General features: G+C 44.9%; 2 protein-coding genes across 5 annotated transcripts in view; one reads left to right on the top strand and one right to left on the bottom strand.

Annotated features, from left to right (window-relative positions):
* The window catches only part of ATP7A (ATPase copper transporting alpha), a 117,388-nt gene extending 92,369 nt beyond the window's left edge, over nt 1–25,019 (bottom strand). For 3 of the 4 annotated variants that reach the window (XM_068247596.1, XM_068247598.1, XM_068247600.1), the window contains exon 1: nt 24,896–25,019. The gene's annotated coding sequence lies outside the window, so the exon portion shown is untranslated. Of the gene's footprint in view, nt 1–24,513; nt 24,620–24,895 lie in introns of all 4 variants that reach the window. The other variant, XM_068247597.1, reaches the window with a different exon arrangement.
* LOC137527414 (uncharacterized abhydrolase domain-containing protein DDB_G0269086-like) lies at nt 2,548–8,196 on the top strand. Its single transcript, XM_068247926.1, has 4 exons — nt 2,548–2,551; nt 4,889–5,245; nt 5,330–5,529; nt 7,681–8,196. Exons 1-4 carry the CDS (start codon nt 2,548–2,550, stop codon nt 8,194–8,196), a joined length of 1,077 nt encoding a protein of 358 aa, XP_068104027.1.
* Nucleotides 25,020–26,966: the final 1,947 nt, after the last annotated feature.

Here is a 26,966-nt window from a genome sequence, read left to right as displayed (position 1 = left end):
TCAGCTCTGTGGTGGTGGAGCCAAACTACCTATAATTAAGCGGGGGTGGGGGAGGGAGAGGAATATGCAAGGCTACCTATATTGGCAATCTACCTCCAGATTGTCAATACTGACAATCTGTAGGTTAGTGTGAGAAAACGCAGAAAAGCCGCCGCCAATACTCAAGGTGAGGCGGCTGATTCCGCGTTCAACATGGCAGCTGGCGCGCAGTCGGAGCGCGGAGAAACCGCCGCATGCTCTGACAACAGGGCGGCGGATTACGCGTCCAATGCGGAAAGTTACACGCATAGGCCTGCGCCTCTCAGTAATGCGGAATGTGGAGAAAACGCCGCAAACACGGACAGCGGTGCGGCGGATTCCGCATCCAACACAGCAGAAACATTACATCGCATGACTGGTGTGGCTGGGACTGATAGTCCACACTGGTTTAGGAGGACGCGCGCACAGAGAGGCAGGGCCTTTATGGCAGTCAGAAGGGGGTCAGCTGACAATTTCAGCAACTATCATTGGTCCAGAACTTAGGGGAGGCGCTGGAGAGCGCTGGTGTATATATACTGGGTGCTGGTCATTCATCTGGGGTCTGGCGTTGCGATCACTACGTGGTAGCACTCAGACCTTGTCAGTATCTGTGTTTATTAGACAGTTTCCTAGGTGTTGATGATCACGGAGCTCATACCTTAGTCTAGGAATTCAGTACCATCTGTATTATTGTTATATTCTAGTCTAGTTCCTGGAGTGTGAGAATCTTGGAGCTCACACTCAAGCTTAGGCATTGTTGATTATTTGTTATGACCTTCTGCTTTCCTGACCATTCTTCTGATCTCTGATTTTGTACCTTGTCATTCTGATACTCTGTTGCTGAACTCGGCTAGTCTCTGGAATCTGCATCTGTCTCCTGTCTCTGTATCTGATCTGTCTATCTGTTGCCGACCTGGCCTGTCCGACCTAGAGAACTATCTCCCTAGTTTGGAGATAGTTCACTAACCTGTCAGTGACACTGCACCATTGGTGTCACTCACCTTCTGTCCTTCCCTCTCTCAGCCTTGCTCCGCCCCTTGGGGAGCTTCAGACCTGTGGGAGGAATCTGATCCATTGCTGTGTCTCTTACTGTCCAGCACCTATCTTACGGGTGCGTTCCTCAAAGTATTTCTGTTGTACCAACACTCATCTCTCAGGTGTCCAGAGGTTAGTAGATATATCTGATTATCGGTGATACTGCAGATCATCAATAATCGGGTATATTCTGTATTTTCGGTGATACTGCAGTTCACCGGTAATCAAACCCTCTCTGTGTTGCACCGATTGTTACAGCTAGCAATCTAATTGTAGTCTTTTTCCTCACCAATGCCTCCTACCTTCCCCATCCCATATGCTCTTTTTTCTTAAAGTGTACCTGTAAGAAAAAAGTGCTCCTGGGGTTACTTACCTCAGGGAGGGGAAGGCCTTTGTATCTTAAAAAGGTTTCCCCTTTCCTCTTCAGTAGATGGGATCCAGCGCTGGGAGCCCAAAGTTCTCTTCGTCAGCGTGTGCGCATGTGCAGTAGCTGCTCTCCGTTCAGTCTCCAGCAGAAACAGTCAAGCCCGATCGTGTCTAATCTACTACGCAGGACACTTGTGGTTCTTGGAAATTTCCATGCGATAAAAGTGGTACAATTAGTGAAAAGGTTGAAAAACCCTGCACTACGTCATTGTGCTGTAATGTGAAGTTGCACAAGGCAGTTTCTGTTGTTCTAAAACAAGGGTGTCAAACTCAAATACAGGGTGAGCCAAAATTGAACACTGGGACCAAGTCGCAGGCCAACCTCAATGTCTAGTGGCTACCTCCCTCCGTTATAAAGTTATTTTGTGTCTAATGGCCCCCCTCCCTCCCCTATACAGTTTCCTGCTGTCTAACGTCTCCTCCCTCACCAATAAAGTGCCCTGGTGTCTAGTGGTCCTCCCTCACTCCCCTACACAGTTTCCTGGTGTTTAGTGATCCTCCCTCCCATAGAGAGTTTCCTGGTATCTAGAAGCCCCCTCCCTTCCCTATACAGTTCCCTGGTGTCTAGTGTTCCCACCTCCCCCCCCCCCCCTTTCCCACCTCCCCCCCCCCCCCCCCTTTCCCACATATGCCTTCCCTGGTGATCTAGGGCTTCACCTCTAATCATCTTCCCTGTTGGTCTCAAATTGGCTAAACATAATGCAAAGTGGGGAAACCACTTGAAGGCCAAATGTTATGGCTCTGCAGGCCAGAGTGTGATATGCATGCTATACAATGAGAAGAACCGCCCCTTTGCACAAGGCTAACAGGAGGAGATCCAGTTCTGCCCATGGCAATTATGCTTCCTGCAAATCAAGAAAATCACCTGAAGTCGAATTTGAACTTCATCTCTATAAATAGTATGGGATGCTGGAAAGGTCAGAATTTTTTCACCAGGTGAGAAGCTGTTTGTTGCAGGACTGTTAAATCCCTCAGGTGAGATCTCAGTCAGGTTTGTGCAGCTGAGCAGAGTGTGAAGAGGTCACAGCATCACCTTCCTTCCCACACCTGCTACACACACAGTGCATCATGGGTAACTTATAGCTCTCAGTAAAACAAGGACCTACTTGCCCTGCTGAAATGCTCATTAGCAGCCGGCTTTGTGTAAATGTCATATACTCCCCTCATCCATCACTACATGATAATTATGCATGCGGCAGCCAAACGCTAATCTGAAAATGAAGAGGCGTGTCGCTTATTACGAGCATATGCTGTAAAGCTGCTTAGGTCTTATCTAAAATAAACACTTATTTATGAGTAAATGACATGTAATTTGTAAAATCATACAGCAAGCAGAGCTCCAAGCAGAAAGAACTTCTCTATTTAGGGAAAACTCACACACTCCTAGGTCAGCAGCTCATGATGTGAGAGGGAAGTGATCCTATTAATCAGCATTTCTCAGCAGACTGACAATACAAACTGGTCTCTTCAGGAGAAGATCAGGTAACACACAATGAAAGCAGAGGTGTACACGCTAATAAAAGAAAAGCCACCGTGACTCACTTTAGTCACAGTCTCAATAAAAACTTTTTAAATTAGCGTAGATCTTTCCTGAGAGAATAAAGAAGCTATGCTGCTCACTTCATGCAAAATGGCAACAGCCTGGTGGTAATTACAGTCCTCTAGCTATAATGCTTTCTGAATCACTTATCTGGAACATCTGTGCAGAAAAGGGCTGCCAGATCACCTGACCTGCGCACTCGTCCCAAACGATGGACAACTTGTGACTCACTGAGAACAAGACTATCGCTAGCGTTAAAGATGTGCTTCACTTTTACTGTTAACACACAGGTTTAGCGGTATTGCACTGTATGCAGCGAGTTACCATTGCATGTCTGGTTGTACTGCAATGCAACTATCGCACTGTGAATGTCGCATGGGAGCCGCATTACAAGGTGGCTGTTACACCGCAACACACCACTGAACGGAGCCCGAAAGATCTGACAGGTTTTGGACTAGGCCAGCTCCTCACTGGGGATTGCTCAGTATCTCGATATATATAACTATATCGTTGTGTTTACAAAAGTACTCTCTGAAATGATCCATGAAAACATGCAAGCTGGCCTGCCTACTTAGTTGCACACTATTCTAGCAGTTGCACTAAGCAACTGCTTTTCAGCACGTGGTTTTAAAAATAAAGAAAACCTAAAGGTGCCTATTAACGGTACAATTTTTTCACAAAATGTGATCTTTCGATGCGATTTTATTGATTGAATTCGCCGTTTATGAAGGTAATCGATAAGGAACTATTCTTTGGTCGATTGCTAAATAAGATAACATCAATCTGAAAGTTGGATTTTATGATCAAATTTGATGAAAGAATCGTTCAGTAATGTAAACAATTGATAATTACCTTCCGATTATTTTAGATCGTAAAAATCGCATCAAAATATCGCATTTAGTAAAAAATTGTACCGTTAATGGGCACCTTAAGAATCCCCCATGATAAGATGAACTTGTACTGCCTATTGTAAGCGACAGGAACATAGGAAAAATAGTAACGTATAGCGCATTTTAATTTGGCAAAAATGTGCTTCTTCTAAGGATGTGCACAAATATAGTTTAAATTTTACAATTTTTTGCGATAGGAGTTGTTTAAGAGGACTACTGATGGCTTACAGCAGGTAAAAAGTACTTTCCCTAATGCAGCAAGAACAGAAGTGCCACGCATATTTATTTCCACACAGCCGAGTGGAAAATAAACATGACAGTTTTAAAGACCTAATATTGAATTAGTGCTGCCAGATATGGAAGGCATTGTAAAGCGTAAAAAAATGAGAACAAAGGTTCTTTTTAATGGTGCTTGGCCGTGTGTGTCAGCCTTCACCCAGATTTGCAACATACAGTAAAATTGCTCTATCCTGTATTCCCCAGAACTATTTATGGATTTGGGGGTTTTTGTATTGGGTACTGACCCACATTCTGAAGTGAGCCGATACCCATGCTACTTCTGATACTAATCCAGTCTGGTTATACTATTCAACTTAGTTTATAAGCGTGGCAATTTTACTGCTGTATAGTGAATACAATCCATAGTAACACACTGTGCAGCACTTATAAACTAACTTGAACAGTATAACCAGACTGGATTACTATCACAGCAATTTTATTGGTACTTGTTATATACCGGCAATGCACCCGAAGTAACGCAAGTTGCACTAATTGTGCAAGGCCCTTCACGCACTTGTCAGAAAATGTGAAGAAAACGAGAAATGTGCATGGGCAGGAGAAGGAGGAGGAATGTGTGGCAGCTGCAGGGACAGAGAAGAAGGAGGAATGTGATGCAGCTGCATGGACAGAGGAGGAGAAGGGGGAATGTGATGCAGCTACAGGGTCAGAGGAGGAGAAGGAGGAATGTGATGCGCTGCAGGGACAGAGGAGAAGGAGGAATGTGATGCAGCTGCAGGGACAGAGGAGGAGAAGGAGGAAGGTGTGGCAGCTGCAGGGACAGTGGAGGAAGAGTGTGTGGCAGCTGCATGGACAGAGGAGAAGGAGGAATGTGATGCAGCTGCAGGGACAGAGGAGGAGAAGGAGGAATGTGAGGCAGCTGCAGGGACAGAGGAGGAGAAGGAGGAATGTGATGCAGCTGCAGGGACAGAGGAGAAGGAGGAATGTGATGCAGCTGCAGGGACAGAGGAGAAGGAGGAATGTGTGGCAACTGCAGGGATAGAGGAGGAAAAGGGGGAATGTGATGCAGCTGCAGGGACAGAGGAGAAGAAGGAGGAATGTGATGCAGCTGCATGAAAAAGGCAGGAGAGGGAGGAGGAATGTGTGACAGCTGCAGGAACAGAGGAGGAGGAATGTGTTGCAGCCACATGGACAGAGAAGGATAAGGAGGAATGTGATGCAGCTGCAGGGACAGAGGAGAAGGAGGAATGTGTTGCAGCCACATGGACAGAGAAGGATAAGGAGGAATGTGATGCAGCTGCAGGGACAGAGGAGGAGGAGGGGGAGGAGAAGAAGGAGAAATGTGATGCAGCAGCAGGAACAGAGGAGGAGGAATGTGATGCAGTAGCCATCATCTAATTTCTCAAAAGAAAGCAGTACCAAGAGGTCAGTTCTATCGACACAGAAGGAATTGCACATTGGATAGCGATTTTGAAAGAGGGTCGAGATTTGGGAGAGCGATTGAAACAAAGGGGGTACCCAGAGGAATTAGTTGAACAAGAATTCCAAAAGATACGAGAAAAAGGGAGAGATCAGGTTCGTGGTAGACGCTCACCCAAGAAAAAGATCAGGAATGTTGTTGAGAAAAAGGACCTGATTAGATTTGTAACTATGTATGGATCTCACTGGTATAGTTTACAGAATGTGTTACAGAAACCAAGGAATATACTTCTGTTAGATCAGAGAATTGCCAGAATTGTTGGGGACAGACCATATATGACAGCCAAAAGGGCACAAACTCTAAAAAAACATGTTAGTGAGATCAGAATTCAATAGTACTCCGAAAGAAACATGGTTGGGACAATTTCCTCAGAAATTGGGAATGTTTAGTTGTGGCAATTGCTGTGTGTGCAATTTGGTTGAAAGAACAAAAACCTTTATGAATGCAAAGGGTACCAGAACTTATGAAATCAGAGATAACATTAATTGTAATTCTGAGAGAGTGGTGTATTGTATTACCTGTCCCTGTAACCTACTCTATATTGAAAAAACAAAAAGAAGATTGGGAGCAAGGATTGGGGAGCATGTGAAAAATATTGAAAAAGAAGAGAAAGATAGTCCCTTGGGCGCACATTTTGAGAGGTACCACAACAAGGACCCTTCTGGACTGCGTTTTAAGGGGATTATAAAACAAAAAGTCCCAAGGAGAGGGGAAGATATTGAGAGGGAACTTTATAAAATTGAAACTAGGTGGATATACCGTTTGGGTACAAAAATCCCCCAAGGACTAAATTCTGATATTAATATGGTATATTTCCTTGATTAGAGAATTGTGACAATATTCATATTCTGTATACCTTAAAAGTTGATGATATTGTGCATACCTTAAAAGTTGATTATGGGCTGTGTGTATGTAGAGTGAGTAGAATATTCAATAAAAATCATATAAAGTATGCTCTGCAACGAACCATCGGCCTTGGTGGTAGATTATGAGTTCAAAGTATAGAATATACTCTTGAATAAACTGAACAAGCCCCAGGAATGAATACGTTTTGTGAACGCTGAGGATTAACTATAGCCATAAGCCAGGAGTACTGCCAGTCAGCCCGTGGAGGGTTAAATAGAAGGAGGAGATTGTGACCAAATAAAAGGGAAGTGTGTATCAGATAGCCCTAACCCATTACGCTATGAAAAAGCGCCGTGGGCGGGGCGAAACGCGTCAGCGGGAGGGCCCTGGTCAAGTCACGTGAGCGCTCACGAAGTGGAACCTACAGCGTACACGTGCGGACCTCTGGGGGAAGAGTTGTGTGACAGACCGGCTTCAAGTAGCGGGGTGACGAATAGGTCGGGCGAGCCTCTGGAGATGCGCCCTGAGTGGAGCTCCCCGTGAAGAGTAGCGGTGGATGCCGGTAGCGTAAGTGCCAACTGAAGCTTCCCACATACACTTGCTAAAGGCTGCTTGTCTGCCAGAGTTGCTATGTTGTCTAGAGGACTTTGCTTCATCAGAAGGGCATATTTATATCCATGGATGAGCCGTGCTTTATGCAGGGGGTTGCTCCATAGTAGACTGTGGCTAGAATCAGCAGAAACTCTTCATAAGCATATATGCTAGCAACATACTACTGCGCAGCAGAGATACCACGCTTGGACATTAAGGAGAGCTATATGTTTTTTGGAGAAGAGGCCTCTTGCTGAACAGCCAAGAATTAGCAACGTTGTGCATAGTACAGATGGCCATCTAGGAGTGTGTGAGTAGAGGCCTCGCGGTGTGCGCTGGTGGTGGGCCCACAGATGTCAGACAGTGATTGGTGGACCAATGTGATCTGCATAGGCTGCGGCTGGGCGATCATTGTTGAGAGTAACCATCACTGAGACAGTGGGGAGAAGTAAGAAGAGATGTTTAGAACGGCTCCTTGTACTTACCAGTATTGGTTTTAATGGTTTTAAGAGGAGGGTTCCGTTTGATAATTGCTGGGAATTTTTTGCATGACATCAATAAAGTATATTTGTTATAGCACGTAAAGAGAGGATGGTTCATTTTTGTTGTGGTTACAGGAATGTGATGCAGCTGCATGGACAGAGGAGGAGAAGGAGGAATGTGATGCAGCAGCAGGAACAGAGAAGGAATGTGATGCAGCTGCATGGACAGAGGAGGAGAAGGAGGAATGTTATGCAGCAGCAGGAACAGAGGAGGAGGAGGAATGTGATATAGCTGCAGGAACAGAGGAGGAGGAGGAGGAATGTGTGGCAGCTGCATGGACAGAGGAGGAGAAGGAGGAATGTGATGCAGGTGCGGGGACAGAGGAGGAGGAATGTGTAGCAGCTTCATTGACAGAAGAGGGAAAGGAGGAATGTGATGCAGCTGCAGGGACAGAGGAGAAGAAGGAGGAATGTGATGCAGCTGCAGGGACAGAGGAGAAGAAGGAGGAATGTGATGCAGCTGCAGGGACAGAGGAGAAGAAGGAGGAATGTGATGTAGCTGCAGGGACAGAGGAGAAGAAGGAGGAATGTGATGTAGCTGCAGGGACAGAGGAGAAGAAGGAGGAATGTGTTGCAGCTGCAGGGACATAGGAGGAATGTGTTGCAGCTGCAGGGACATAGGAGGAATGTGTTGCAGCTGCAGGGACATAGGAGGAATGTGTTGCAGCTGCAGGGACATAGGAGGAATGTGTTGCAGCTGCAGGGACATAGGAGGAATGTGTTGCAGCTGCAGGGACATAGGAGAAATGTGTTGCAGCTGCAGGGACATAGGAGGAATGTGTTGCAGCTGCAGGGACATAGGAGGAATGTGTTGCAGCTGCAGGGACATAGGAGGAATGTGTTGCAGCTGCAGGGACATAGGAGGAATGTGTTGCAGCTGCAGGGACATAGGAGGAATGTGTTGCAGCTGCAGGGACATAGGAGGAATGTGTTGCAGCTGCAGGGACATAGGAGGAATGTGTTGCAGCTGCAGGGACATAGGAGGAATGTGTTGCAGCTGCAGGGACATAGGAGGAATGTGTTGCAGCTGCAGGGACATAGGAGGAATGTGTTGCAGCTGCAGGGACATAGGAGAAATGTGTTGCAGCTGCAGGGACATAGGAGGAATGTGTTGCAGCTGCAGGGACATAGGAGGAATGTGTTGCAGCTGCAGGGACATAGGAGGAATGTGTTGCAGCTGCAGGGACATAGGAGGAATGTGTTGCAGCTGCAGGGACATAGGAGGAATGTGTTGCAGCTGCAGGGACATAGGAGGAATGTGTTGCAGCTGCAGGGACATAGGAGGAATGTGTTGCAGCTGCAGGGACATAGGAGGAATGTACTGCAGCAATGGAACTGGAAGAACACTGTGCTGAAGCTAGTTGGTAAACAAACAGAAAATGAGCAGGGCGAGAGTAGTGCAATTGCTACAAACATAGGCTTCTGTGTAGTGATAATAGGGTGGCGGAAACAGGAGTTCTATCAACAAGAAGTAAAAGGGTTCTGCATATGGAGGAGAAATCACAGCAGAAAAAGATGCATCAGACAGAGAAATGTGATGTCAGCAGAGTGCTATATTCTGCAGAGGAAATGTAGAAATCTTGTCTGCCTCTGTATCAAACAAGTGAAACTCCAGATATTTTTTTTCTTTTGCATAATGAAAGGAATAAAACATCTGTCAGATTATTACTGCTATCTGGGTCCCTGTACAGGGAATCTGCCCTCACTCCTTGTCACAGAGACACATCAGGGCCCATATGCTTTTTCTCCTGAGTTTTCTCCTAGGAGATATTTTTACTCCTTGTAATAAAATGCCGGTAATTCCTGCCCAGCAGGGAGTACATCACTAGCCAGGGGACAGGCATATGCATAGGACCCCGTAGCTGCACTGTTGCACAGGGTCCCATGAAGCTCATATCTGTGGTGTGATGCCATGCTCACACTGCATCGCATTAATCCAGAGTAAGACCGGCATTAAAACTATAATGGGTAAAAACTGAAAAATAATTTTCAGTTTTTTTTCTTTTTTACTTTAAAAAGCATAAAATTGTTCTTGGGAGAAAATACCTCTGTCAGAAAGAATTGTTTGTCACCCCCTCCCCCCCCCAAAAAAAGAAATCCATCAATAAATCGCTTAATAGTGTTAAGTAGTGATAAAGTTATTGCTGATTTAATAGGCACATAGCTAAAGTGTCAAAACTGTTCTCGTCCTTAAAGTGTACCTGAGATGGAAAAAAAAAGCTGGCTATCCAGGTATATCTTCCAATTACTGCCTGCCAGCCAGCCATGTATTGCGCATTGGTGGCCTGGCCGTGCACACACCCCTCCCCCATTGCGCTTCTGGGGATGGAAGCGCAATGGGGCCATGTACTCACGGCAGGCATGGGCAGTACTTGGCGACAGGTGGTGATTGGAAGAGCTACCTGGACGTCCAGCAGAAGATCAAGGTGGCCCGGGAGGACAGCGAGGCAGCCAACGGCCTTGAAAGGGGCTGAAGGAAGCCCCAGGTATGTATAAATGCTTTTTTTTTTTTCGTCTCAGGTGTCCTTTAAGGAGGTTTTATATATCAGTAAGGGGTTAAACAGAAGATGATAAATTATCTTCTAGGAGAAAAAGTTAATTGCATATGGGTCCAGGACTCTGAAGGGGAAACCCCACCTCTAACAACTTACAGATTTACCCCCAGCCACTAACATTTAGGTTATCATTCGTTTTTTGTCGAAGTGCCACATGTTACAAAGACAGGAAGTAAGAGGAAATCGCCCCAGAGGGAGGCAGAAATAACAAAATCCTGTCAGCGGTTTTGGTTCTTCCTTGCGCTATCCAAAGCAAACTAAAAAATGTTTTGTCTGAAGTAGCTTTCTAGCATCTTCCGGTATGTGACATGGCAAAGAGGCAGAAAGAACCAAGTTTCGCAACAGTTTATATAAATCTATTATTTTCAACATTCTTTCCAAGTAGGAGTCAGAGGAACAGCTTTGACACAAGACGGCTTCATACTAAGAAACACCACTACACACTGGGTAGATTTATATAAACCAGCAAAAGGAAAACTGGAGAGAAGCTGAAGAAAAGCAGAGCAGATGTTCAGAATGAGAAATCTGATTGGGCACTCTAAGTAGCTGCTCCGCGTTTTGCTATAAAGATTCCTTGCACTGGTTTTACTAAATCTGCCCCACGGCTCTTTCATTTACCAATGTGGAGAGTGATCCCTTTAATCATTATACTACAGTGAGGCAGCTCTCTGACTGGCAGTTAATTCAGCCTAGTGAAGTGGTTTTCATTAAAAAGTGTGACATTTAAGAAACTACTAATAGAACAAAGACACGAGGTTGATCTATGGCACATACAGCATATGATACAGCTAATTGCACAGAGAACAAAGAACTAACATTACTAACGTAAGCAAATAAAAAAACAAAAAAAAACTGCTTACCAATATAACTTAAAGGAACACTGTAGTGAAAGGGATGCGCTTTTTTCCCTTTTAAAACTATGACAATTGCCAGGCTGTCCTTCACATCTTATGTCGCTAAGGTGGTGTTCACACATATTTGAAAATAAAAAGCATTTTGCGATTTTCCTAAAATATGATCTTTGCACATGTAATGTATTTCAATGGCATTGCATTTTTTGTACATTGATAAGGGATTTTTCTGCATTCTAAATTCAGACAATAGGTCTCCTTTTTTTATGTGCTATTTGTGTTTTGATGTCAATAAGAATGCAGAAAAAAAATATCAATGAATAATCCCATTTTGCATAAAAAATAAAACACAATTTTGAAGTGAACGTGATACATTTCCACATGAATTAAATTTATATTGACAAAAAAGACTTACAAAACATAAACCGCATACCTGTTTTTACACAAATGCAATTGCCTAGCTATTTAGATTTTGCATTGCTATTTTTTGCAATTGCATTTGGTGATTCTCATTCCAGTAAACACAATCGCCGGGAAAATCGTGTGGAAATCACAATCGCGCTGCAATGTGAGTAATCACATACGATTACTTGTGCTGCAGCTCTTTGCTGATCGCCAGCAGTCAGCAAAACGCCGGCTGACAGCGCCCGAGTGAGAAAGGAGCCTGAAACTTTCTTGTAAGAGCTGGGCTTAGCCTCAGTCCTGTCACCTCATAACTCTCCCTATCGGTACATAAAGAGAGAGAGAGAGTGTGAGTGAGTGAGTGAGTGAGTGAGTGAGTGTGTGTGTGAGTGTGTGTGTCTCTTTAGGAAAGCAGGTTCCATTAACCACTTAACGACCGCCCCCAGCCGATGGGCGGCGGCAAAGACCGGGCCCAAACGACCGCAATACGCCCATCGGCGGGGGCGGCTGCGTGGGTGGCTATGCGGCGATCGCGTCATTCGTGACGCGATCAGCCGCCGGGGACTGGCTCCGCCCACCGCTCGTAGTAACCCGCCGGCCGTTCGGAAGCTCCGGCGGGTTATTAGCACCCGGATCGCCGCATGGAAATAGTATAATAGGCTTTGTAATGTATACAAAGCCTATTATACTGGCTGCCTCCTGCCCTGGTGGTCCCAGTGTCCGAGGGACCACCAGGGCAGGCTGCAGCCACCCTAGTCTGCACCCAAGCACACTGATTTCCCCCCCCCCTGCCCCCTGATCGCCCACAGCACCCCTCAGACCCCCCCCTGCCCACCCCCCAGACCACTGTTTGCACCCAGTCACCCCCCTAATCACCCATCAATCACTCCCTGTCACTATCTGTCAACGCTATTTTTTTTTTATCCCCCCCCTGCCCACTGCCCCCTCCTGATCACCCCCCCCCCACCCCTCAGATTCTCCCCAGACCCCCCCCCCCAGACCCCTCCCCCCGTGTACTGTATGCATCTATCCCCCCTGATCACCTGTCAATCACCCGTCAATCACCCGTCAATCACCCGTCAATCACCCGTCAATCACCAGTCAATCACCAGTCAATCACCCCCTGTCTCTGCTACCCATCAATCAGCCCCTAACCTGCCCCTTGCGGGCAATCTGATCACCCACCCACACCAATAGATCGCCCGCAGATCCGACATCAGATCACCTCCCAAATCCATTGTTTACATCTATTCTCTCCTCTAAACACCCACTAATTACCCATCAATCACCTATCAATCACCCCCTATCACCACCTGTCACTGTTACCCATCAGATTAGACCCTAATCTACCCCTTGCGGGCACCCAATCACCCGCCCACACGCTCAGATTGCCCTCAGACCCCCCTTTATCAATTCGCCAGTGCAATATTTACATCTGTTATTCCCTGTAATAACCCACTGATCACCTGTCAATCACCTATCAATCACCCCCTGTCACTGCCACCCATCAATCACCCCCTGTCACTGCCACCCATCAATCAGCCCCTAACCTGCCCCTTGCGGGCAATCTGATCACCCACCCACACCAATAGATCGCCCGCAGATCCGACATCAGATCACCTCCCAAATCCATTGTTTACATCTATTCTCTCCTCTAAACACCCACTAATTACCCATCAATCACCTATCAATCACCCCCTATCACCACCTGTCACTGTTACCCATCAGATTAGACCCTAATCTACCCCTTGCGGGCACCCAATCACCCGCCCACACGCTCAGATTGCCCTCAGACCCCCCTTTATCAATTCGCCAGTGCAATATTTACATCTGTTATTCCCTGTAATAACCCACTGATCACCTGTCAATCACCTATCAATCACCCCCTGTCACTGCCACCCATCAATCACCCCCTGTCACTGCCACCCATCAATCAGCCCCTAACCTGCCCCTTGCGGGCAATCTGATCACCCACCCACACCAATAGATCGCCCGCAGATCCGACATCAGATCACCTCCCAAGTGCAGTGTTTACATCTCTTCTCTCCTCTAAACACCCACTAATTACCCATCAATCACCCCCTATCACCACCTGTCACGGTTACCCATCAGATTAGACCCTAATCTGCCCCTTGCGGGCACCCAATCACCCGCCCACACCTCAGAACGTCCTCAGGCCCCAGCCCTGATCACCTCGCTAGTGCATTGCTTGCATCTATTTCCCCCCTCTAATCACACCTTGAGACACCCATCAATCACCTCCTGTCACCCCCTAGCACACCTACCCATCAGATCAGGCCCTAATTTGCCCCGTGTGGGCTCCTGATCACTCGGCCAAACCCTCAGGTCCCCCTCAGACCCCCTTCCGATCACCTCCCCAGTGCATTGATTGCATCTATTTTCCCCTCTAACCGCCCCCTGAGACACCCATCAATCACCTCCTGTCACCCCCTAGCACTCCTATCCATCAGATCAGGCCCAAAACATCCTGTCATCTAAGAGGCCACCCTGCTTATGACCGGTTCCACAAAATTTGCCCCCTCATAGACCACCTGTCATCAAAATTTGCAGATGCTTATACCCCTGATCAGTCATTTTGAGAAATTTGGTTTCCAGACTACTCACAGTTTTGGGCCCGTAAAATGCCAGGGCAGTATAGGAACCCCACAAGTGACCCCATTTTATAAAGAAGACACCCCAAGGTATTCTGTTAGGTGTATGATGAGTTCATAGAAGATTTTATTTTTTGTCACAAGTTAGCGGAAATTGATATGTATTGTTTTTTTTTTTCACAAAGTGTCATTTTCCGCTAACTTGTGACAAAAAAAAAAAATCTTCTATGAACTCACCATACTCCTAACAGAATACCTTGGGGTGTCTTCTTTCTAAAATGGGGTCACTTGTGGGGTTCCTATACTGCCCTGGCATTTAAGGGGCCCTAAACCGTGAGCAGTAGTCTAGAATCCAAAGGCCTCAAAATGACCTGTGAATAGGACGTTAGGCCCCTTAGCGCACCTAGGTTGCAAAAAAGTGTCACACATGTGGTATCGCCGTACTCAGAAGAAGTAGTATATTGTGTTTTGGGGTGTATTTTTACACATACCCATGCTGGGTGGGAGAAATCTCTCTGTAAAAGGACAATTGTGTGTAAAAAAAAATCAAACAATTGTCATTTACAGAGATATTTCTCCCACCCAGCATGGGTATGTGTAAAAATACACCCCAAAACACATTATACTACTTCTCCTGAGTACGGCGGTACCACATGTGTGGCACTTTTTTGCACCCTAAGTGCGCTAAGAGGCCCAAAGTCCAATGAGTACCTTTAGGATTTCACAGGTCATTTTGCGACATTTGGTTTCAAGACTACTCCTCACGGTTTAGGGCCCCTAAAATGCCAGGGCAGTATAGGAACCCCACAAATGACCCCATTTTAGAAAGAAGACACCCCAAGGTATTCCGTTAGGAGTATGGTGAGTTCATAGAAGATTTTATTTTTTGTCATAAGTTAGCGGAAAATGACACTTTGTAAAAAAAAAACAATCAAAATCAATTTCCGCTAACTTGTGACAAAAAAAAAAAATCTTCTATGAACTCACCATCCTCCTAACGGAATACCTTGGGGTGTCTTCTTTCTAAAATGGGGTAATTTGTGGGGTTCCTATACTGTCCTGGCATTTTAGGGGCCCTAAACCGCGAGGAGTAGTCTTGAAACGAAATTTCTCAAAATGACCTGTGAAATCCTAAAGGTACTCATTGAACTTTGGGCCCCTTAGCGCAGTTAGGGTGCAAAAAAGTGCCACACATGTGGTATCGCCGTACTCAGGAGAAGTAGTATAATGTGTTTTGGGGTGTATTTTTCCACATACCCATGCTGAGTGGCAGAAATATCTCTATAAATAGACAATTGTGTGTAAAAAAAAATAAAACAATTGTCATTTATGGAGATATTTCTCCCACCCAGCATGGGTATGTGTAAAAATACACCCCAAAACACATTATACTACTTCTCCTGAGTACGGCAATACCACATGTGTGGCACTTTTTTGCAGCCTAACTGCACTAAGGGGCCAAAAGTCCAATGAGCATCTTTAGGCTTTACAGGGGTGCTTACAATTAGGCACCCCCCAAAATGCCAGGACAGTGAACACACCCCACAAATGACCCCATTTTGGAAAGTAGACACTTCAAGGTATTCAGAGAGGAGCATAGTGAGTCCGTGGCAGATTTAATTTTTTTTTGTTGCAAGTTAGAAGAAATGGAAACTTTTTTTTTTTCTTTTTTTTGTCAGAAAGTGTCATTTTCCGCTAACTTGTGACAAAAAATAAAATCTTCTATGAACTCACCATGCCTCTCACTGAATACTTTGGGATGTCTTCTTTCCAAAATGGGGTCATTTGGGGGGTATTTGTACTATCCTGGAATTTTAGCCCCTCATGAAACCTGACAGGTGCGCAGAAAAGTCAGAGATGCTTGAAAATGGGAAAATTCACTTTTGGCACCATAGTTTGTAAACGCTATAACTTTTACCCAAACCAATAAATATACACTGAATGGGTTTTTTTTTATCAAAAACATGTTTGTCCACATTTTTCGCGCTGCATGTATACAGAAATTTTACTTTATTTGAAAAATGTCAGCACAGAAAGTTAAAAAAATCATTTTTTTGCCAAAATTCATGTCTTTTTTGATGAATATAATAAAAAGTAAAACTCGCAGGAGCAATCAAATAGCATCAAAAGAAAGCTGTATTAGTGACAAGAAAAGGAGGTAAAATTCATTTAGGTGGTAGGTTGTATGACCGAGCATTAAACCGTGAAAGCTGCAGTGGTCTGAATGGATAAAAAGGCTCTGGTCCTTAAGGGGCGAAAAGACTGTGGTCCTGAAGTGGTTAAAGGTAATCTCTATTTTTCAGGAATATTTAGGTAGTTGCACTAATCACTGACACAAAGTAGTAAAAAGATGCAAAGACGCTAAAGTATATGTTGCATGCAGGGCTGTGGAGTCGGTACAAAAAAATCATCCGACTCAAACTCCTTTCAGTTTATGAAACCACCTACTCCAGGTACCCAAAATTGCTCCTACTCCAAATCCTTTGCCCGATTCCACAGACCTTGCAGGGCTTTTTAGTGGCCACAAAAATGATCCCACTCCTAAGTTTATGAAACCACTAATTCCAGGTACCAAAAATTGCTCCTACTCTGACTCCAACTCCGACCCTGACTCCTCAGTTTATAAAATCACCAACTCCAGGTACCCAGAAATTGCTCCGACTCCTCGACGCCGACCCCACAGCCATGGATGCATGTGTGGTCTAACAGTAAGAATCACTTAAAGGGATCTTTTGTACCAGCTGCGATTGAAGCGGTTTTGCTGTGACAGTGCACCACAACGCACCACTGTGAACGTAGCTTCAGCACTTAAAACCTTACAGCCAGTGTGACTTTTCTATTTCACTGCTGTCAGCAGAAATAATGAATCAGCCTCCTATTAATCTGCTAACTCCTTGACAATTGACTAGCTTCTGAAGTCTGAATGTAGCCTGTGATCCAGTCTTTCGTCTGGTGTTCATTACAGGGCACCTCATTCCAGTCTGCCACCAACACAGATCTTCTATTCTCAAAATGTATTCTTTTTAATTAAAGGCGCTAGGGGCTAATGCTATCAACAGGTGTGGAATTTGGCCATTTTATGAAAGCTATGCTCTGTATAGCAATGTATTGGGTATCAGAGTCTTCTAATCTCACGACAAAATAAGTCACACAACACTGGAAATACAGCGGGATACAGGTTACTTACAAAATCAAAGAACAAGTAAGCCAAACATAAATAAAACCATCACCTCCTAAACCTTTTTGACATGAGTCAATATAAAAGGGTGTAGAAAAGCTTTTCATAATGAAACCAGGAAAACATCAATGATCTTCCAAGGGTGTGGAAATCAGTTAAGTAGGATAAGGCATAATTACAATGCAACTCTTCTATACGATGCAAGGTCATTAGCAGGAAACACAGAAAACCAACACAAAGCTCAGGAGTCAGGTGAGTCAGGGCTGGTTCACACTGGGACGTTCTTCAAGAGCATTTCAGTGCTTTACTGATTGCTGGCGATCAGCAAAGCACTTTCACCACATATCTCTATGGTACTATTCTCACTGCAGCATTTGTTATTCGTATAAATTGCAAATATGCTGCATGTAGCAATTCGGCCACAATGGCAATGCGATTCTTCAAGAGCATTTCAGTGCTTTACTGATTGCTGGCGATCAGCAAAGCACTTTCACCACATATCTCTATGGTACTATTCTCACTGCAGCATTTGTTATTCGTATAAATTGCAAATATGCTGCATGTAGCAATTCGGCCACAATGGCAATGCGATTCTCTTTCTAACAAACAAGAGGAATCGCAAAACGCAAATCGTTGGGAAATCTCCAAACATTTATATTGATCTTAGTGTGAACCAGATTCCGTCAGAAACCACTAGGGGAGCGGGCGGGCCATGGCCAGCAGCAGCATACAGTCAAGGAGCGTCATACCTGCATTGGGCAGAGCTCAATATAAAAGGTTGCCATACATTGTATAATTGTCTCTTCCCCAATCAGAAATTTGATCAGATTCGGAATTTGATCAGATTTGGAAATTGAAGTGAATTTTTAAATATTCGCAATTGATAAATCAAAACTTTCAATATTAAGTGCTAAAATCGATTGAAAGATTGATCAGTAATGTTGGTTCTTCTTTGTCTATGTAATATGATTGATATACATAGATAAAAGAGGTGTGTGCTCAGACCAGGTATCACCTGACTTATATACTGGCTGCCTATTGTCTAATTAAAATGGCACAACAAATGCATATTGCGAGCAGAGAACTACAGATAGCCCACCCCCAGACTCCATCACCACTCCGGGGGAGGGGCATTTTTGCTGATTGATTGATAAGGCAGTTCATACATTTCTCATATAAAATATATGACTGATCATTTACATAAGATCAGTGTCCTCCTGGTATATTTAGTCAACAAGAAAACACGACAGACCAATATTTTCTTTACAGAAGGCCAAAAATGTACTTTGAGGGCCCTTTTCCACTAGCGGCGTTTGTGATGCTGAATCGCAAAATCGCAAACCGCTAGTGATTTTGCAATCGCTACGGTTTGCTTTTTAACATAGGAATCGCGGTAGGTAATTTCCACTACCGCGATTAGTTTTTGACTCAAACGCGATCGCACCGCGGAGCGATCTTTGCCGCGATTTTGCTATGCAGTGCATTGCATAGCAAAATCGTGAACGCAATCGCCGGGAAGTTTCCTGCACTTGCGATTCAGCAATCGCTAGCGTTTAGCGCGAACGCTAGCGATTGCTAGTGGAAAAGGGCCCTGAAGAACACAAAAACAGGACACTATTTACTGTAGGAGAGGAGACTTCCACAAAGTGTCATTGAACTGGGATATAATAGAAAAGAATTTGTAATGTATAACTAATGATTTTTTTTGTGTGCGTTTGTGTTGTACTTCCAAAGCCTTCAGCAGTCAAACTTCTAAATAAGGGCCGGTTCGCGAGGTAGGCCACTCCACTGCAACCCCCTGAACTTACTGGTGGTGTCAGGCAAACTCTCCACAAGGCAGGACACACAAAATCACCAAAGAAGCCCACAGCACACCATGGCATAATAAGTCCAGAAACTTTATTTAGCACAACAGACAGAATAGGCAGCTGATGCGTTTCAGACTCTCAGGTCCTTAGTCATGGCTATCCACTCCTATAATATAACTACATCACTGAGAGATCACACTTTGATTCAAAAATGCTGTATTATTATTCAAAAACAATCAAATACACATCATACAAATAATCCCTCAGTATTGCACAACCCTATAAACCGGAACACTGGAGCCGGCGATAAAGACTAGCAGCACTGCGGACTACACAATCCGTGCCAGAAGCAAGGATCTTCAATGCGGGGACGCCCGCAGTAGGCATGGGATACGTGAGTGCTTAAGGTGGCTGCAATTGGGCCACAGTCCGTGAATGGCTTTGGCAATCTGCATAGAAGGGACCCCCCCCCCCAAGTGCACTTGGGAGGAGTCTAACGGTGTAGCTGGGTTACATATGTGGTTTTATTTCTTGGAGGACTGGTTATACTAGCCCCAGTATCATACCTATGATGCGTGATGCTTAAAGAGGAGCTGTTAGGTATAAGGTCTCAGAGAAAATAAACACATATATCAGTAGCTAAAGATTGGCTGTACTTACATTACATATGCATTTCACTGTCCACGTTTGGATTTCACAGAATTTGTATATAGTATATGCAGAGATAGATGCTCCTGACAGCTCATGGCAGGCTCCATGTTTTTCTGTCAAATGTGTCGTCATGTCCTGCCTGCTTCCTGATCACAGATAAGTTTGTACTAAATAACACAGTGTGCAGTGAATATTAATGAGCCATGTGGCTAGGAACAATAGCTGACTCCTGCAGTGTAGTCTGCCCGAGATTTATCAGTGCTACGCGATTACAAGCTGCTGTAAGGTCTCATTAGCAGCCGAGGGGAGAGCCCCAGAATGCTTTGCAGTAATATGTGGCTTGCGTCTTCTTAAGAATAACAGACTTGCTGATAAGCACACATCAAAGGTAACTGAGATTTTTATCTTCACTAATTGCTTTTGGGCTTCCTTCTAAACTGTTTAACACAGGAGAATAGAGGTTTAAATTAGCTTCTGCAGCCTGACAGTTACTCTTTAAGGTACCTGTAGTGAACTGAGTGACAACTAACATGCAACTAACATGCGAATGACCTCCCTGCTGGCTTGTTAACGGACGGGCATCTTGGTGCTACTTAGGGGATGGACTGGACTTTGTGCATGGGAAGAATGCAGTTCATTATGATTAAAAGGTGTAAGGTATAGCAGCATATGCTGGTGGGAAGTGAACAGGGGATAGCCAGTGTTCCGGTTTATAGGGTTGTGCAATACTGAGGGATTGTTTGTATGATGTGTATTTGATTGTTTTTGAATAATAATACAGCATTTTTGAATCAAAGTGTGATCTCTCAGTGATGTAGTTATATTATATGGTTATGTGTCAGGCACAGATAGTAGGTTATTATAGTGGCTATCCACTCCTGTCCCACCCCATTGCACAAAGATTTTCCAACATCTCCGATCAGACTTTAATCAATAAACAGTACAAAATCTAGAAAATCGATCAAAACCACTGATGCATGTATAGCAAGCGTTAGCTATTTCCTGCCTACAGGCATTACATTTTTATTGGCTGATCACTGGCCAGTTTTAACACTTCCATGTAGTACGAGAGCTTACCTACACTGTTTATTGGGGTTGATTCATAAAGTTACTTATTTTTCACCTTTAACTGTAAAAGTGCGTACACACACCGTACTTAAGCAAACGACGGGTCCGTCAGACCCTCCCGCTGGGCGGGCGTTCTGCCGACAGTAGCATATGTGTACAAGCTTTCGGCAGACTGATAAGACTGTTTTTGACAGATCCGCTGAGCAGATCCGTCGTTTGCTAAATTACGGCGTGTGTACGCACTTTTAGAAGTGCTAATGCAGGAGATAAACAAATAAGGAGAGATAATTCATGAGATAAATAGTTAAAGAGAGTCTGAAGCGAGAATAAATCTCGCTTCAGACCTCATAGATAGCAGGGGCATGTGTGCCCCTGCTAAAACGCCGCTATCCCACGGCTTAACGGGGGTCCCTTCACCCCCAAATCCCCTCCGAACAGCGGGGGAGCGCTTCCGCATTGGGGCAGGGCTAACTGCCGCAGCCCCGCCCCACGCGCGTCTGTCAGCGCGTATCTCCGCCTCTCCCCCGCCCCTCTCAGTCTTCCTTCACTGAGAGGGGCGGGGGAGAGGCGGCGATGCGCTGCTTATAGACGCGACTGGAGGCAGGGCTGCAGCCGTTAGCCCTGCCTCCAGGAACAGAAGATTTACGACCAAGCCACGACCAAGTTTTGCAGGGGTGAGTTTGGGGGTGAAGGGACCCCTGTTTAGCCGCGGGATAGCGGCGTTTTAGCAGGGGTACACATGCCCCTGCTAACTATGAGCTCTGAAGCGAGATTTATTCATTGTTTTAGCCTGGGAAATTTTGGCCAATCAGAGAGGAACAGAGGTGTGGGAAGGGAAAACAGGCTTCAGCCAATCAGGCTGCATTAGTTAAGTCTGAGGGGAAGTAGTGAAGCAAAAAAAAAGACAACCCAGCATGCCCTGCAACTTCTCTTTTGTGTACCATTTTTTCTGTGTACCAAATAAGAGTCATGTAAACTGGGGAATGATAATTTATCAACAAGAAAAGTAATAGTGATTTTAACTTTTGGATAGCCTGATTAGCATCCAGGATTACTTGTTTACCAGATAAAAATAAAGAATTGATTTTTGATTTTATGCCCAGCGGTTACTCTTTAAGCTGAGCTAAAGGTACATACCCACGGGGAAATGTTTTGCAGATCTCTGTCTCCCAAGAGAATTTGGGTAGTGATCCTTGCCAGGTGAAAGAGCACGAACGACACTGTACAGATGCATCAGCCTCTGGCTGACGACACCCCTGTTGCCATGCTGGGGGTGGAGGGACGACGAGTGCAACAGAGTGGCTCCCGGCAGGTGGGAAAGCAGCAAGAACAATTAGATCATGCAATCCTTGTGCATCTCTAAAGATCCAAGGTGCCGAATTTTTAGCAATCGTCATCGATTCTCAGCCACAATGGTCTTTCTCGTCCACCACACCCGACTTCAGACCAGTGTGGGTATGGGGCTTAAGACGAAGGGAGGAGGGGAGGTTAGGGGGGGGAGAGAGAGAGAGAGAGAGAGAGAGAGAGAGAGAAACACTGTGTGTGTGTACTTATATCTGTAGTAGGGCATTGCTACAGGGAGCCTGTTTTCTTGGGACACTGAGTTAAATACAAACTACATGGACAGAAAAATTACAGACTGTAAACTTATTCCGGCATCAAACCAACAAATGTTGATTCAGGTCATACCTTGAATGACTTAAAGAAAACCTGAGATGACAAAAAAAAAATATACATACCTGGGGCTTCCTCCAGCCCCCTTCAGGCTTATCAGTCCCTCCCTGTCCTTCTCCGCCACTTGGATCCTCCGCAATTCGGCCCAGTAACTCAACTAGTCAGCACATACTGCGTATGCATGGCCCGGTCACGCGCAAGCACTCTGTTGCCTGGAGGGCTCTGCAGTACTACCGCACTGCATCTGTGACAACTGACAGGATTACTGGGCCACCAAACGGAGGATCCAGGCGACCGAAGAGGACTGGTCAGTCTGCTCCTGTTCACTGGCCGGATGCCCCCCCCCCATTGAGTTGCATCTGAGCATGGCGTCGCTGTGCCCAGACATGACATGAGACCTTTTTTTGCCGCTGGGTAACACCGCCACATGTTACTAAACTATAACATTCGGCTGCATGTAATTTGTGGCCGGCAGCCAAGACGCTGAACTGCCCGACGCTGAACTGCCCGACAAACGAGTTCAACCACCTGCGGAAAAGAGACCTCATACCATGGTCACACAGTCTTTTTGTCTATGAAATGTAAAAGACCTGAATCAGTGATCAAGTCATTTGGCGCACTGAAACAGAGACACACAGCTCAGACACTGTCTCCTATTGACCTGAGGAAGCGGACTGGTCCCGTGAAATGTGTTGTCTTTTTATTGGTGTCTAACAATAAAAATCTTGACTTCTTAACAGGAGGTAAGAGTGCTCCTATTACTTACCTCCACTCACTACATGTTGTATCACAATTGGGGCACCTCCTCCCATCTTGCATTGTCTCCTCCCTTGTCCCAGTCTGCGACTACATCCAGTGGTCCTTTGTTTTTTCTGGAGCACGACCCACGTTGATCAACCGAATCATCATAACAGAATGGAGATGGTACTCCACATGCATAAATTGTGGTTGCCAATAGCAACCCACGTTTGTGAGTAGTTGTTATTTCTTTACATTTCCCAGATATACTACACTATTGGTGCTTCTGGTGCTCTTTTTGTCTTTTCTTACCGGCACCCGGGTTTTCAAACCTGAAATTTATCTACTGAAACGCCCAGAATCAGCGTAAGATAGTTCATGCATATTGGAGCAGGGTTAGCTCCTTAGTCATAGCTATATTTCAAATAGTCGTAAACAAAATAATCAAATTAGCTATTAGCCAGAGAACAGTAAAGGTAGCCATACAGTGTACAATTTTTGTTGCCCAATTAGACATTAGATTAGACAAAAACATCTAATCACTCATAAACTGAAGTGGATTTTGGTATTCACGAACAAAAACACTGATCCGCAATGTTGGCTTTTGGTGGGTCGATTGTAATTTTGATCATAATACGGATCATAAAAAAAAAAATCTATAGCAAAATTGTATAGTGTATGGCTAGTGTTCCAGCATTTCAGCATACCTATCCAAGTGGACATAGAGCTTGCATAAAAAAAAAGTCCAAGCGAAGCAAGGACTGAGCCTGCAGCCCAGCGAGCAAGGAGAATATCACTTTAACAGAGAAACTGTAATCACTCCCCACCCTCCCAGGATAATTGCCTCAGGAGGGGGAACCCTCTGATCCTAATGAGGCTTCCCCCATCCTCATCTGCCCTCAGTTCCAGCGCTGGCTCCCCCAAAACCACAGCCGATGCACCTGCTATATTTACCTTCCCCAGCTCCAGCGTAGTAGCAGCTTTCTGATCAGGCTCAGGTGGAAATAGCAGAGCAGTAGAGCAGACCCGATGAGGCTCGGTTATTTCCACCTGAAACCAATTGGAAAGCCGCTGCTATGTCTGCGCTGGATTGTAGTAGGTAAATATTTACGTGTCTGCTGTTCAGGGGCTGCCAGAGGTGGAACCGAGGGACAGAGGAGGACGGGGGAAGCCTCATTAAGATCCAGAGGCTTCCCCCTCCTGAGGTAAGTAACCCCAGGGGATGTTCTTCATTTTACATATTCTCTTTAAATGTAAGCTATTTTGACCAGCTTAACAGGTAAGAAAAGACTGGAATGTCTGAAAGAAGTCAAAATAATATTTAAAAAAAAAGTCAGCATGAAGAAGATATATAAAAAAAATAGTTACCACCTGAATCAACATTTCTTGGTTTGATGTTGGCATATCTGCTGCTCCACGACATACCTTACTTGCTCCATAAATTTACAGATTTGGCAACAGCATGATGATCAGTCTGCTAAGAATGGATAGTAATAAACATCAGCAGTGATCATATAGATCCACTTCGGCACAGGAAAGTCCATGTACAGAATAGATAGATTCCTATAACTTCAGTCTAAGGACAAATGAATGATGGTGTGACGTTTAAACAGTGAATGAAATTACACAGTGAACTTACATAAGAAAGGGGTTGAATTTTATGCACAGAAACGATCCAGGAGTCAACATGAACTCAATGTATAATATATGGAGAGAAAGAACAGTACACTGGAGGCCACACTCAGTGACTTACCTGGCACGATCACACCATAGTAGACTGGAGGCTTCAGTCCCCTCTGTCCCATGGATCCAGCCTCAGCTTCGCTCACATCCTCCTCTACAGGGTAGACGTGCTGTCACTCTGCTCCACAGTCAGAGATCCGGGACAACTACAACTCTCGCGAGAAGAGGGCAGTCACATGACAAAGACTCTTGGTCACCATAGAGACCGAAGCCAAAAAATGTACAAGGAGGGACAAGCAAAGTACTCACACGTGACACTGGAATGTCCCTGACACGTGGTGTCCTGTGATAGTCATATGAGGCACTGCAGCCCCTATAGCTGTGGGGTTGTAGTGGTAGATATGTAGATATGACGTGTCTGCTGTATATCCTAATACAATCACACAGATGTCTGGTTTATTTCCCTTGTCCACGTGATCTGTAATTCATCGGGTATACAAGCTCCCTGCAGCAATGCTCTTCTGCAGAGACGCGCACTCACTTGTGTTGCTCTCCCAATGTGCTATCACCTCCTCAGCTCAACTTGCACAGTGATCACAAGCCTCCCTCCCCCTCCCTTGTTCTCCAACAGACTCAGGGCTAGTGCACACCTAAAAGCATTAGCTTAATCACAAAAGCTAAAGCATTTTAAGGCCCCATTCACTTACAAAACGCTGCCGTTTTTTGTCGATTAACGCCATCCACACTTGGGGCGATTTCCCAGCGACCACAATCGCGATTAGCGCTTCTATAGCACTAAACGCGGTCGCGTGGAAATCGCCTGAAAATGGTGCAGGATACACATTTTTTGGGGAGCGATTTGCGTTAATTGCTGGCGATTAACGCAAATCGCCCAAGTGAGAACAGGCCCATAGGTTATTACTGCACTAGCGCTTTAAAAAGCGCTATCGCTTGAGCGTTTTGCCTAAACGCTCTAGTGTGAATGGGGCCTTAGGGCTGGTGCACAACGGAGCGGTTCTGGAGCGTTTTTTAAAAACGCAGGCTGAAAAACCGCTTGGGTAATGTATTTCAATGTGCTGGTGCACACCAGAGGGTTCGTTTTTTCCACAAACTCAAACTCGGGGGCTGCAGCATTTTTTAGATTTCTGAGGCATTTATAAGTGGAAAACCTCTCTGAAAAACTTTAGATCAGAGAGGTTTTCTAGGTGTTTTTGTTACTGAAGCTGTTCAGTAACAGCTTTAGCCCCATTCACACCTAAAAGCGTGAAACGCTAGTTTTGTGGGAATTATTTTTCCGCGATTAACGTTCAAAAATCACAGGACACTGCAGCGATTTTCCCACGAACGAGATTGGCGCTTCTGTACCACTAAACGCGATTGCCGGGAAATCGTCTGAAAATGGTTAAGGCTACACATTTGCGTTTGGCGATTTGCATAAATAATTAACGCAAATCGCCAAGTGAGAACAGGCCCTATAGAGTATTACTGCGCTAGCGCTTGAGCGTTTTGCCAAAATCGCCGGCAAACCGCTCTAGTGTGAATGGGCCCTTACTGTATCAATATATGAAATCTGCTACACAAAAGCGCTCCAAAAAACGCTAGGCATCTCTAAACATGCCTAAAATTGCTCTGAAAATCTGCTTCAAAAATCTCTAGCGTTTTGCAGATCTGCTAGAGGTTTTTGGTGTGCACTGGCCCTGAGAAGTGATTTTTCTGAGTGATCCTAGGCATGTGCCTAGCGATTTTCTAGTTATGCCTAGCGATTTTTGAGTGTTCTGGTGTAGCAATTTTTTTTTTATTTTTGTACAGTAGAGTTGAAAGTGTACAGCTTTTGTAAAAAAAAAAAAAAAAAAAAAAAAGCACTTGGAAAATCGCTCTGTTCTTGCTTTTTTTCCACTTTTCTATACTTAAAGGATACCACAACTGAAATGTGACATAATGAGATAGACATGTGTATGTACAGTGCCTAGCACACGGATAACTATGCTGTGTTCCTTTTTTTCTTTCTCTGCCTGAAAGAGTTAAATATCAGGTATGTAAGTGGCTGACTCAGTCCTGACTCAGACAGGAAGTGACTACAGTGTGACCCTCACTGATAAGAAATTCCCCTTTTTTACCTCTTTCTTGCTCTCAGAAGCCAT

Source organism: Hyperolius riggenbachi, chromosome 8, assembly GCF_040937935.1.
Source record: "Hyperolius riggenbachi isolate aHypRig1 chromosome 8, aHypRig1.pri, whole genome shotgun sequence".
NCBI classification, from domain to species: domain Eukaryota; kingdom Metazoa; phylum Chordata; class Amphibia; order Anura; family Hyperoliidae; genus Hyperolius; species Hyperolius riggenbachi.
Note: the sequence above shows the minus strand (reverse complement) of the source record. Positions and strands in the feature narration are given on the sequence as shown.

Coding starts and splice junctions, on each gene's coding strand:
- LOC137527414 (XM_068247926.1), top strand. Junction 5,246..5,329: donor AGAGGAGAAGAAGGAGGAAT/GTGATGCAGCTG, acceptor AATGTGTTGCAG/CCACATGGACAGAGAAGGAT. Junction 5,530..7,680: donor AGGAGGAGGAATGTGATGCA/GTAGCCATCATC, acceptor TTGTGGTTACAG/GAATGTGATGCAGCTGCATG.